We start from the raw sequence: 14,552 nt of genomic DNA, 5'->3' as shown, positions 1-14,552 counted from the left end.
ATATAAAGGGCATTATTACAGAAAATAATCACGCCACACAGTGGACTTCTCAAAATAACCACATTTAGTACCTAATGCGAGGAAAAACAACCAACAGAAGACGACCAACTTTCTTGGTCGTCTTCTGTTGGTTGTTTTTCCTCGCATTAGGTACTAAATGTGGTTATTTTAAGAAGTCCACTGTGTGGCGTGATTATTTTCTGTAATAATGCCCTTTATATATATATATATATATATATACACACATACATACACACACATTAAAGTATATCAACACAATCATAATCTACACTTAAAAAAAGTTATCTACAAAATTTTAAAACAAATATGCATTTTTCAGAAAACTATGAAGAAACAAGATCAAGGGAAGGGCACCAAAATGTAATTAAGCTACACACAAATATATTTTGTTTTACTGGTTTTAATTATTGGACCGCGGCCATGCTAGAGCCACATATCTATATATATAAGCTGCATGTCTATTACCAGTACTTTGTTTGAGAATTGGTCCGGACGTTGACCTAATGGGAGATAATTCTGTTTGAATGCTTGTGTAAGTTACACGCGCGCGCGTGTGTATGTGTATGTATATATATTTACGTTGCGCGCGCGCGCACGTGTGTGTGCTAATGAGAAAGGGTTTGTCTTTTGAAAAATATATTAAAGAAACGCTCCTGTTTGAGTTTGATTCTTTTTACTAAGGACGACATGGGTCTGCCTGGAGAGTCTTTCATCATAGGTCTAGTTCTGCTCGATCAAAGCTGGCTAAATAACAGCAAATGCGTTAGTAAAGTTGTGTAAGGCGGTAATGGTGGAGGAGAGAATCGGCGAAAGCACTGTGTGACTTCTATAACGTTGGGATCCTGCCAATGTCAAAAGACCACTCGCAATAGATAGTGTTCACAGAACAATTAAACATTTAGAGATCACGCAAAATGAAAGAATGTTTAGGTTAATGAAGAGTAATTTCATATTTGTGTGTGTACAGAAGACGACGATGAAAAAGTTGTAAGATAGCCTACAGAAATCTAATCTCGTGTCCGACGTCAACAATATGGTCGTACTAAATAAGCCCAACGAAGCGACCCAACAGCTTCGACTGTCTAAATTAGAAACCTGAACTAAATTGAAATCCTCACAGCAGCAGTCTACATGCATACATATTGATGACTTGCAGAAAATGAGAGTTAAAAAAAAAACATGAATGAGAAGGGGATTAAGCTGTCATGTCACCCCAAGACAACCATCATTGAAAGGGTATTTTTAATTCATACTCACCAAAATACTTGAGAACAAGCATCACACTTCATTGGCAAAAAATCTGCAAATATAAAATATTTTTAAATTGTTTAATGATTATTTTTAACTATGTACAAGGTTTGTTTCTTTTTCTTTCTATTTTTTTTTTTTTGCAAGAATAAATATATAATTGGCTGCACTTATGATACCAGTGTATTACTAGTACCTATTACAACTATAATTTATTATTAAACCGAAGTAAGCTTTGATAAAGACATGATCAAAACTGTTCCAGCCATGACTATTTATAGTGTCCTTCAGTTGTCAAGATGGCAGGATGTGATTAGAGGGAAATTTGCCTGCTATTTCTGGAAAGTCAAGTAATTACAAACAGGTTCTCTGTAGTTTTATATATATTATCCAGGGTGCAGTGAATAAACCTTCATAATCACCATTCAACTTATCCAACTCTCAAATCTTCTGCACTATCCCCAGATTGACACCCAAACACTCTGAAATGTTTGTATTGGAGCTTCCGGCATGAATGCCAAACAGTACAACATGACATTTCCAAATTTCTAGAAAAGTGAATTGTGTCATGGTGCTGTTTATCTCACAGATGGTGCCCAACAGACCCTACAATACTGTGTTGTCAACAAAATCAAAAACAATGTGCATGCACAAAATAAAAAATGGCAACAATTTACCCATTGCACCCTCTCTCTCTCTCTCTGTATATATATATATATATATATATATATATATATATATATATATATATATATATATATATATATATATATAACTGTATCTGGAAGAAGGGGCAGGACTTATGTGCTTTGCAGGTTTAACATCTGCAAGAAAGACAAGCAGTGAGATACCAGCAAGATGATGTTCAAAGAAGGAAAGACTGGACATAGTTAATGTGTGGGTTGGAAGCAACAAGGGTGGAAAGATAAGTGGGTCAAAGGTACCTGTGTCAGAAAGTTATGAAACCAGCCAGTCCCAAGGAATAGAAGCCATGATAATCTTTTCTACTATAGGCATGAGGCCTGGAATTTGGGGGAAGGGGACTAGTTGATTACATTGACTGTAGTACTCAACTGGTACTTATTTTATCCACCTCTAAAGGATGAACAAAATTCTGCAAAGCATTTTGCCCAGCATGCCAATTCTGCTAGCTTGCTACCTTAATAGAGGTCATAATAAAAGCAATACAAAAGACTGAGAGAGGAGACAGCACCCTTCAGGGCCAAAGGTGGAGCATGATAGTGATTGCAGGTCAATCAGTCAAGTGATCCTTCTCTGACTGCAATTCTGAATGGTCTGTGTTTCTAGCAGCAGCAAAGTCCTACATGTGGGGACAGTATAGCACACATGGTTGATTTGATGTCATAGTGAATTCTGTTGTTTTACCTAAGGTTAGAACTGGTTTGAAATGACCTTCTTAACCACACAGTCATGCCTAATTGCATATATTCAGTGACTGAATCAAGACTGAAGCCATGCTGGGGCATCAGCAACCTCCTTCTCTATCTGTTTTCTTTGCCAGCATAGGTTGGATGTTTTGACAAGATCCAACAAATCAGAGGACCATATCTTGTTCCAGGGTCTCATTTTGGCATGATTTCTACAAGTGGATACCCTTCCTAATGCCAACCACTTTACAGAGTGTACTGGGTGCTATTTTCATTGTACCAACACTAATGCGGTTACCTTGCAGCTTACAAGACTGGAAATATCCTTGAATGAGGTGGGGGATAAGAGAAAGGACAGGTGCTTCCAGCAAGGAGTTGAAAGGCTGAAGTATGATGGCAGTAGCAGAAACAGGTTTACTATTTATGAAAGAGGTTCATGGTTACTTTGTATTTTTCATGGAGTGGATGGGAAAGGCTGAAGAGGGACTCAAAGAGGTAAATACAGTTATGACAAGGTGCCAGAACACACTCTAAAGGAAACATGTCCAAAACAGAATGGAATTAACTGCAGACACAGTGATTCTTAAAATGACAAATACACCCACTCTACCTAACTACCCTTGACAAAAAATATTGGAGAGATATTTGCCCCATGCCTCTCCTTCATCTTTATTGATAAAACAAAATAGAATTTGCAGTTATATAATTCTTCTAACTTCATTATGGTGTTGGACAGATATCAATTTACTAAATTTATTAAATTTTAGGTGCAGGTATTGCTATGTGGTTAATTCTTTGCTTGTCCTGAGTATCGCATGTAATACACAGGACATATTTCTCTGGCCTCCATTGCATCATATATGCTACACATTCCCAATTCTTTTCAAACAGAGTAATTTAGGAAAAATGAAAAGAAAGCTTTATATTAAGCAGAACACTTGAAATAAGGGCTAACTAAAAGTCTGAAAACAAGCATGGATGTTTAGGGTAAATATATGAAGATGCTTTGGAAAGGCAATGGGTCAAGAAGTTCACTTTGCATCTCCTATCGCCCCAATATGATCTGGCAGAGTTTTTACAGCTGGATGCCCTTCATAATGCCAACCACTCCGAGATTGTAGTGGGTGCTTTTATGTGCCACTGGCACACGAGCCAGTCAGGTGGGCCTGGCATCGATCACGTTCAGATGTTGAATACACATATAGACATTTATAACTAAAACAATTAACTAACCTATATATATATATATATATATATATATATATATTGTGTGTGTCTGTTTATGTGTAACCTTGTCTTGACATCACCTTACAGTTGTACACAAGTGTATAAGTGATTTTGTCTTCTGTGAAAAACATGTGTAGTCATAGAAAACCTGCTTCAACAAATTCTGCCAGACCTTTGCTATTATGGAAAAGTGGTTGTTAAAATGATGATGATTGTGGTTCTATCCCTATATATTCTGAATTCAAATTCTTCTCGGCCCATTTTTTTTCTTTCTTTCTTTGATAGTCGGGTACAAAAGCCTAGTGCAGCTGCTGGCTCTCCAGACCTCAGTCAAACTGTCTAACCCATGCCATCATGGAAAATGGACGTTAAACGATGATGATGATGATGATGATGAATTCCCTTTTTGCTTTTTATTTTACTTTTGGAAAACAAGTATCTAGTATTCAATGTTCATTGTATTGTCTGAATGTCAACAGTATGTGTGTGTGTCTGAAAAAGTTCTTTGTTTTATAAGTACTATTTTGTAACTGTAAGTTACTATTCGTTTACTTTGATGTTGTTACTAGTTGTAATAAGTTTGTGGATTCTCAGGTCCCATTTATATTTCTAAAGCTGTTGACACCACCAGATTAAATGGTGCTGCCCAGGTGCCAAAACCATAGTGATTTCATTTGGCAGCTGATGATGAGAATACACACTTGTTATGCACAATTATGAATGTCATATGAACGTCTTATGTTTGTCTTGTTATTCTGAGTTGTCCTTCATTCTTGTAAGCTGGAAAGTGTTTGTGGATGCATAGTTTGTTGGGATCACTTACACTGGTATTGTCTGGTTACCTTCATAGGTAATCTAAGTACGTTTGGATAACACTTACATATTCATGTTTAGTTTTTGGAGGCTTTGTGGTGCATATACACACACACAACAGTCTTCTTTCAGTTTCTGTCTACCAAATCCGCTTGCAAGGTTTTGATTACCCCAGGGCTACAGTAGAAAAGACAATTGCCCAAAGGTGCTGCACAGGGGGATTGAAAGCAAAACCACATGGTTGAGACACAAGCTTCTTACTCACACAGCTGCATAAACAAAAAAATTTCATCCACTAATTCTGCTATCTACAAATGGTGTTCAGATCTTTTTTTAAGGTCTATTTACTTATTTCTGTGTCATCCAGTGCAAAAGGTCATACAATTAAGTTAATGAGAGAGAAACTGACAGACAGAAAGATTGTATGTATGTGTGCATGCATGCTTACTGTAATTAACTGTGCAAAATAGATATATTTGTGTGTGTTTATCTTAACTGTCCAAAGTGGATACTTAAGAGTGAGTGTCTAAGTGTATGGTATACAACAATGTGTGGGTAAGTGTGCATGTGTTTAAGTATGTGTTTATAAAACACATCAAGGTATTAGTCAAGCCTCTCTACCCCCACCCAAAACATTAGTCATTATCACAATTAGATAATGAGGGAAAAAAGAATAACAACAACAAAAGAAACTAAAAATATACATAAGAATGTAAGGATTGATTTTTGAAAACACATACATACTGCTAGATCAGTCATATAGACAAGTACCTATTTTACTATGTTTATAATTTGCAAAGATGTAAGCACATACTTATATCCTGTTGCTCAATGTGTAAAGCACAAACACACATAAGTTACATTATGTTTATTGTCTGTCTTTGTATTGTCCTCTTCATCCTTCATCCTAGTGGCAAATAAGTCATTATTATTATCAATATTAATAACCCTTTTGCTGCTGAAATGAAATATATCTACTCAGAATACCATTACCTTCAACTTCAGAATACAGTTTTATATACCAATCTATCTGTTGTTGTTGAAGTTCATGTTTGAAACTATTTTTTGTTGAGATGTGTCGAGTTTATTGAGGCAACATAACTTGCAGAAAATACCAATTCTATTTTTTGGTAAATATTTGGAATAATCATAACTGGAATAATCCTGAAATTCAATTTTGCAGTTAAAGGGTTTTAAGGCAGTGAGTTGGTAGAATCATTAAAGCATCAGAAAAATGTTAGAGATGCATTTCTTCTGGGTCTTTACATTCTGAATTGAAATCTAACTGAGGTCAATTGCATCTTTCATCCTTTTTGGGGTTAATGAAATGAAGTACCAGTTAAATACTGGGGCAATGTAATCAACTAAATACCCTCTCACCTCAAAATTGGTGGCCTTAGTATCATTAATGTTTTCCATCTTATGCAAGTTTCTACTGCACCATCAGGTGCATCCATGTCCCTGAGCTGTGTACAGAATTGTCTTGGGGGGAATTTAGAATGATATTTGTATACTACTGACACTTGGAGGCGCAATGGCCCAGTGGTTAGGGCAGCGGACTCGCGGTCATAGGATCACTGTTTCGATTCCCAGACCAGGCGTTGTGAGTGTTTATTGACTGAAAACACCTAAAGCTCCACAAGGCTCCGGCAGGGGATGGTGGCGAGCCCTACCGTACTCTTTCACCACAACTTTCTCTCACTCTTACTTCCTGTTTCTGTTGGGCCTGTATTTCAAAGGGTCAGCCTTGTCACACTGAATATCCCCGAGAACTACGATAAGGGTACACGTGTCTGTGGAGTGCTCAGCCACTTGCATGTTAATTTCATGAGCAGGCTATTCCGTTGATCGGATCAACTGGAACCCTCGACGTCGTAAGTGACGGAGTGCCAACAACTACTGACATTATCATTATTACTACAGCACAAGAGCTACAGCATGACATCTGTTCCTGTTCCCCGTATCATGCTTTAACCTCTCCTCACCTAGCATAAACCCATCTCCCTCAATATTGCATTCCTCATCAGTTGAGGGGGGGTCTTACAAGTTACTCAGTGAATTTTCTAGGGCTGGGCCATGTAAAAAAGCACCTAGTGTATTCTGCAAAGTGGTTGACATTGGGAAAGGCATAAAGCCATAAAAACCATGCCAAAGAAGACATTAGGGTTTGGTGCAGTCCTCTGGTTCACTGGCTTCTATTGAACCATTTAATCCATATCAGCCTGGAAAATAGGCATTAAGTATGGCCCCTTGGGTGAGTGTCTTTCTCTACAATCCCAGGCAAACCAAAGCCTCATAAGTGGATTTGGTAGATGGAAACTGAAAGAAACTTGTTGCGAATGTATGTGTATCCTTGTTTTGACATTACATGATAGTTGTAAATGACCATTATTATCATACAAGCAGTGTGTATGTGTATACAAGTAACATCTTCTGTGAAAATGTCCAACCACAGGGAAATAATACCTTGCTTGGCAACAGGTGAAAGTTGGCAATAAGAAGGGCATTCAGTCAAAGAAAACTGCCTCTTGACCCATGAAAGCATGGAAAAAGCTGACATTAAAATGATTAAATTGATGACGATGGTAATAGATAATGTAAACATAGATATAACATATCTGGATAAAGAATGGAATGATCATAGTTAAAACACTAGTCATCAAAGGCCTGCTCAATCAGAGTCTGCCTGGGGCTAAACAAACAACCTCACCAGTCGTAGAGGTTATGGGTACTGTCCCTCTATCTCAATTAAAATTGGAAAAACACACACACACCTATGTATGTAGTAGTGAGTGAATGAGGGGAAAGACGGAAGGGAGGAGGGAGAAAAAGAGAGGGATACTGCAACGTAAGATTTCCCAAATTTTGGGTGGCAAACAAGAAATCTCTCTCAAAGACAGAGAAAGAGACAACTGACAGAGAGACAGACAGAAAGACAGAGACAAATAAAAGGGGAGGGAGACGCAAAGCGACTGAGAAACAAAAAGACACAGAAAGATAGAGAGACAGACTGATAGAGACAAACAAATTCAAAGTAACATTTTGTTTTCGAATTCCTCTCCCCCCCCTCACTACTTCTATCGTCAGCCATGTTTGCCCAGACCTTACATATTTGGCAAGGTTATTGTTGTTTAAGATCAAAACCAGTCCAGGTCGAGCAGACCTACAACTAAATGTGTTCCAACCATGGATATCCTATCTACTCTCATATAAAAAAAAATGGAAAGAAAAACAAAACGCTAAAATTATAGTCACTGGTCTACAAGAAGAAGGAATGGTTATGACAGGAACTGCTTTGATCATAATCAGCTGAATAAAATAAGACAGACGTGGGGTTAAACAACAACATCAACAGTATTTTTTTTCTTTCGGGCACAGTGTATCTAGGCCTACTTTAGTCAATATGTTCTTTCCTTAGTGAAGTTCTTCCTTAAATTATGATTTGAGGAAGATCTTGCTGTTATTTCTAGCATGCTGAGGGACTACAAATAGAAGCTACCTAGTTGGCGCGTATCTATGTGTATACAGGTAATATGTGTCTAAGTACGGACATGTGTGTGTGTGTGTGTGTGTATTGCTGTGTGTATTTCAGTAGTTTTTCTCAATGAAGAAACCGAGTCTCTCTCTCTCTCTCTCTCCCCAAATATATGTATATGTGAGTGTGTCTGCACGAGTGTAATTATATGAGCGTGAGTGAGCGTGTCCGTCAGCACGAGTGTAGCTCTATGCGTGTATGGGTCTTCATGAGTGTCAGAATGTGTGTGTGTGTACGTAAATCAGTATATGTGTGTATGTACGAGAGCTAGTATACGTATCTCTTACAACAGTGTGTGCATGTGCATATATGTGAGTATGTATGTACAACAGTCAATATGTGTGTGTGTGTGTATAAGAGCATATCTCTCTTCATCAGTGCGTCTGCACGATTGTGTGTATGTGTGTGTGTGTGTGTGTATGCGCGCAGGTAAGAAGAGGTTCTTAAAAAGACCTTTACGACATTTTCAACCAAGGAGCCACAATGGTTGCTGCTAACGACGCCGTCGTCATCGTCATGTTGGTGGAAGTGGTGATGGTGGTGGTAGTAGTAGTAGTAGTAAATGAAAATGCTGGCAACACTACGACTACTATTGCTACTTTCAAAAACCGATGATAAACCAGAGTAGAAAAATCAGCTGGAAAATAGTGTTCTGGTGAGCATATATGTGTATGTGTGTGCGTGTGTATATGTGAATGAAGAAGAGAGTTTTTGTATGAGAGACAGAGAGAATGTGTGTGTGTGTGTGTGAAAGAGAGAGAGAATGTGTGACAAAAAGAAGGAACACTACGAAAATTAAATGAAGGTTCGTGTAATTATAATAAATGTGAGTGTGAGGCAGGCTATGGGCGGACGCACACACACACAGAAAGAACCTATATGTGACCGCTCGATGTGCTGAAAGTAATAATCAAATTTTCCTGAAATCACCCGACACTGGTTTATATATATATATATATATATATACGTGCATGTATGTATTGAATAACACTGTCTTAGGTATCCAGAAATACGAGATGGGCAAAGCTGGAACGTCTTTGTCAAAGAGATGCTGTATCAGAAACTCAAGGGGTTACCTCACTAATGGCACTTATAAACAGGCAGACATAGTGATTGCAGTAGATAGGAGGATATGAAACAACAAACGGTTGGACAAGTGTGTGTGTGTGTGAGTGTGTACACATGTATTTATCCGTACATGTAGGTATATGTGTCCGTGTACATATGCATAGACGTATGTATATGTGTGCAGGTATATATATATATATATACATATACACACACACACATCTTTCCTCACCAAAATAAATTCGTTCCTCCACTGATGTTGACCTCAAGTTCTATTAACTGTCACCTTTTGACCTCACTAGCAATATACATAAAAATATAAAGGGTATGTGTGTATGTACGCACACACACCTACTGTCAGCTCCCTATATATCACGTAACGTCCACTTTTCCATGCTCACATAGGTCAGACGGAATTTGAAATGTTTTTAATAGCTGGATGCCTTTCCTATTGCCAACTCTCACCTGTTTCCAAGCAAGGTAATAATTTCCTTTGTGGATGCAAGGAAGCAAATGAAGAACATCACTTGTTTGAGTGCTGCTCATTTACAACCATTACATGATGCCAAGGCAAGAGAACATGCAAACACATATATACAAATGTTTGTATATGTATGACAGGCTTCTTTCAGTTTCCATTTACCAAATCAATTCAGCCCAGGGCTATAAAAGAACATACTTGCTCAAAGTGCAGCACAGTCAGATTGAACCCAAGTGCAGTTACACTTGGACACATCATACATACATAACATACTAGAGTTTGTGGTTTTAATATACAAATATGAAGAAGACCTTTTTTTTTTTTGTGCTAGGTGAGTTTGAAGGAAGGGACAGTGCCCAAGGCCTTTGCAGGCCCTCCAACAGCAGTGAAGTTGATGTCATTAATGTTCCACTTGAACTGTAGGAAAGATTTCACTGGGAAGAGATTCCAGTGGAGCAAATGTTCTGGGGAAGAAAGACTAGGTGTAGTGATTATTGTGGGGCCTAATGGAGGAGGAGAGTGAGCTGACACAACATGGGTAATGAGAAGAGCAGAGAGTCAGGGTTGTCTAAGGGAAGTGGCACGAGGAAGGACAGCTGAGAAGCAGAGACCATTATAGTACAGTTCAAAAGGCAGAGAGAAGACACAGTATGCTAGTGGGTTAGAGGAAGGATATATATATATATCAGGAGTGGCTGTGTGGTAAGTAGCTTGCTTACCAACCACATGGTTCCGGGTTCAGTCCCACTGCGTGGCACCTTGGGCAAGTGTCTTCTACTATAGCCTCGGGCCAACCAAAGCCTTGAGTGGATTTGGTAGACGGAAACTGAAAGAAGCTCGTCGTATATATGTATATATATATATGTGTGTGTGTGTGTGTTTGTGTCTGTGTTTGTCCCCCTAGCATTGCTTGACAACTGATGCTGGTGTGTTTATGTCCACGTCACTTAGCGGTTCGGCAAAAGAGACTGATAGAATAAGTACTAGGCTTACAAAGAATAAGTCCCGGGGTCGATTTGCTCGACTAAAGGTGGTGGTCCAGCATGGCCACAGTCAAATGACTGAAACAAGTAAAAGAATAAAAGAATATATATATATATATATATATGTCTTCTGATTTGGAGTCAATGAATTGTGAAACATGTCCAGAGAATCACCATTATTTTCATTGTGCAAAGAGAATAACAGCTTGTATGTATATCTGTTCAAAGTCTCAATTTATCTTATGTTCCTAATACATGTGTTATGCATAATTATTTAGCACACATACATGTACAAGCATGGCTGCATGTTTAAGAAGTTTGTTTCACAAGCATATGATTTGGGGTTCAGACCCATTGCATGGTATATTGGGCAAGTATCTTTTACTTTATGCCCTGGATCAACTAATGTCTTGAGAGTGGAATTGGTATGCAACTATATGGAAGCTGATTCTATATAAAACACCTTCACTAATAATCATGCATTCAGTCTTTTATGGATTAAGAAACAGACTTACTTCAGCTCAAGGGATGTCAGCCAATCTTGTGCACAGCTCAGTAACACAGTTGAGCTGTGAGGGCAAGATCTTCAACACAGTCACGGTTAGAGAGGTAAGTATTTTGTTGATGCTTCAATCACGACTGCTTGAGAGTGAAGCTTTTGTTGTGAATGGGATCATGACTTTACTAAGGATGTACTTCACTATAATCACAAACAGAAAGGCCAGGGTACCTCCCTGAAAGATTCCTGCTGTTGTTAGAAGCTTTTTAGTTAGATTGCTTGTACATTGAAATAAAAATTCATGGCTTTTCATACCTGAGGGTTATAGCTATGACAGTCTCATCTGGGACACTATAGTTCAACAGGATATTTAAGATGGCTCTTTTCTTGATACTATCAAATGCATTGTGGTAGTGTTGATTTGCCTTTGCAGAAAACATTTTAGTTCTGTCTTAGGATGGGGATTAATGTGAGGGGAAATTCTATTAAGGAGCCCACAGTTGTAAATTTTTGAGGATAGAGATGGAAGAATAATTCTTCTGTAGTTGTGAGGCAGATGAAAATGACCTGAAGTTCTGAGGCAGGTGAAGATGACCTGAAGTTTTGAGGCAGGTGAAGTAGAGTAATTGAAGACTTCAAGAAGGCTGTCAATGTGTTTCCTTTATAGATCTCATTACAGAATTCTAACAGGTGTCTGGAAAAGTGGATTCACACAATGACTAGAATGTTATCTGGACCTGGTGTTCTTTTTCTTTTTCCGTTTTTTAATATTTTTAGGCATTTTAGTAAAAGTGAAGATACATGGCTTAATAGTTAGGGTGTTGCATACATGATTGTAAGATCATGGTTTAAATTCCTGGATTGAGTAGTGTGTTGTGGTCTTGAACAAAACACTTCATTTCACATTGCTCCACTTCACTCAGCTACAAATAGGTTCCACCAATAGCTGGAAAGTTAACACTGTGATAGACTGGCATCCCATTCAGGGGAAAGAGTTGTAATCTCAGTTACACATGCCATGGAAACTCGGTTAAGGTCCACGATACACCTAAGTTTAAGTCAATTGGCCAGTCAGGATCGATAGGTCATCTGCAACTTTGTGGTTGAGAAAAAGATTATCAAGTTTGATGATATGTAGCTCTATATTACAAAACAACAATTTAAAATGCTGAAACCATGCATCTTGATGCTGGTCAGTGGTTTCTCTTACAATGTAAATCACTGGAGAAGCTCTCAATGGAGATGAGAGCCACCAGACAATTTGTTTCAATGATATCACATGGCTCAAGGAGGTTGGTTTCTTGAGTCCTTTGTTGCTGGCAATAAGAAAGACTTCCTTACATGCAAGGGACAAGCCTAGAGTGCCTATATCACGCTTTGAAACATCTAGCAATGATGCGCTTTACAGTCAACAATGCTTACCTTCTTCAGAGAATATGTAGAGAGCATTTTTCTTTATGGAGCTAAAACCTGGGCTTCAAGATCACCTTAATGGTGCATATACATACATCTGGCTTCTCATGAGGGCTCAAAATATCTCATGGCATGATCACAAGAATAAAGAAGAGATTTATGGGTATATTTTACCCATCGTTGTAATTATTACTCAACATAAGGTAGGCATTGCTGGCCACTGCTATTGTGCTGAACAGCAGGCTACAACAAATGTTATTTAGATTTCCACACCCTACTGGAGGATAAAGACCACTCGATTACATTGATATTATTGATTGAGACACACAACATGAAATTGAAGTATATGTATTTATGTGTGCAAATGCTTACAATCTGTTTAGTCGTTGAATGAAATCCCTCAAGCATAAATGACAACACTATGTCAACAACTTTAAAAAACAAAACATTTTTTTTAAAAATCGCCTTATATCTTCGCAATTTTGAAGTAAAACAAAAAAAACCTCACTTGTAAAAACTGGTAATCATTAGCTTTAGGAAAAGCATCCAGCAGTAAAATAATGTCTTAATGTCTTCATCAAACCAATACTCACTTGGAAAAAATGGACATTAAAATGTGTGTGTGTGTACAAATTTATGCATGTGTATACATATGCATGTATATGTGTGTTTGTGTGTATAGTAAGGAGTTTGCTTCTGAACTACATGGTCCAGGATTCAGTCCCACGGTATAACACTCTGGGCAAATGTCTTCCTTCTACTCTAGCCTCAAGCTGACCAAGGTTTGTGAGTGGATTTGGTAGATGGAAAATGAAAGAAGCCTGTCGTGTGTGTGTGTGTGTACATGCATGTTTGAATGCATCTATGTGTGTCTTTGTGTTTGTCCACCACCATTGTTTGACATCTAGTGTTGATTTGTTTACATCCCTATAACTTAGTGGTTTGGCAAAAGAAATCAACAGAATTAGTATTTGGTTTAAACAATAAGTACTGGGGTTGATTTGTTCGACTAAACTTCTTGAACTGGTACCCCAGCATGGCCACAGTCAAATGACTGAAACTATATCTATATATATATATATTCTTTTATTCTTTTACTTGCTCCAGTCATTTGACTGTGGTCATGCTGGAGCACCGCCTTAAACGGTTTTTAGTGGAAGAAATTGACCCCAGGACTTATTGTTTGTAAGCTTAGTATTTATTCTATAAGTGTCTTTTGCCAAACCACTAAGTTACAGAGACACAAACACACCAATATCAGGAGGACAAACACAAAATCACACATAACTTCTTACCACATCTGTGATGTATGTGTGTGTGTGCACGTGCACACACAAGCACCATGTAGATAGTATACAGTTCCCTAATTATAATCATATCAGATTTGTTATTTATTTTACCCCAAGTCAACACTGAGCAATAGACCGATGTTCTAAGGCTTTTCAGCCATGACCAACACACCTTCCTAAAAGGCATGTAGGAATATCATACCTTCTGTATTGTCCTTATAAGACATCTGTGGGTAACTTGAAGCAAATTTTGTTGCTACTTCTAGCAAGCTGAGTGACTACATGCAAGTTCTGTCGTTAATACGTGTACCAAGTTGTTGCAGTTGGTGTTGATAGTAACAACATTGTCAATTCAAGCAATGATCTTGTTCAATTTATATATCATTAGTATACTCACACTCTCTGAGTGGTTGGCGTTAGGAAGGGCATCCAGCTGTAGAAACTCTGCCAAATTAGATTGGAGCCTGGTGTTGCCATCCGGTTTCACCAGTCCTCAGTCAAATCATCCAACCCATGCTAGCATGGAAAGCGGACGTTAAACGATGATGATGATGATATATATATATATATATATATATATATATATA

General features: G+C 38.0%; 1 protein-coding gene across 2 annotated transcripts in view; it reads right to left on the bottom strand.

Moving 5' to 3' along the window:
• Positions 1 to 14,552, bottom strand: part of LOC106879534 (AN1-type zinc finger protein 2A) — a 63,321-nt gene that overhangs the window by 38,683 nt on the left and 10,086 nt on the right. For both annotated transcript variants that reach the window (XM_014929164.2, XM_014929165.2), the window contains exon 2: positions 1,279 to 1,321. In XM_014929164.2, coding sequence (XP_014784650.1) covers positions 1,279 to 1,321 — 43 coding nt within the window. The remainder of the gene's footprint in view (positions 1 to 1,278; positions 1,322 to 14,552) is intronic.

This window comes from Octopus bimaculoides, chromosome 7 (genome assembly GCF_001194135.2).
Source record: "Octopus bimaculoides isolate UCB-OBI-ISO-001 chromosome 7, ASM119413v2, whole genome shotgun sequence".
NCBI classification, from domain to species: Eukaryota; Metazoa; Mollusca; class Cephalopoda; order Octopoda; family Octopodidae; genus Octopus; species Octopus bimaculoides.
This window is presented reverse-complemented; position numbering and strand designations above follow the sequence as displayed.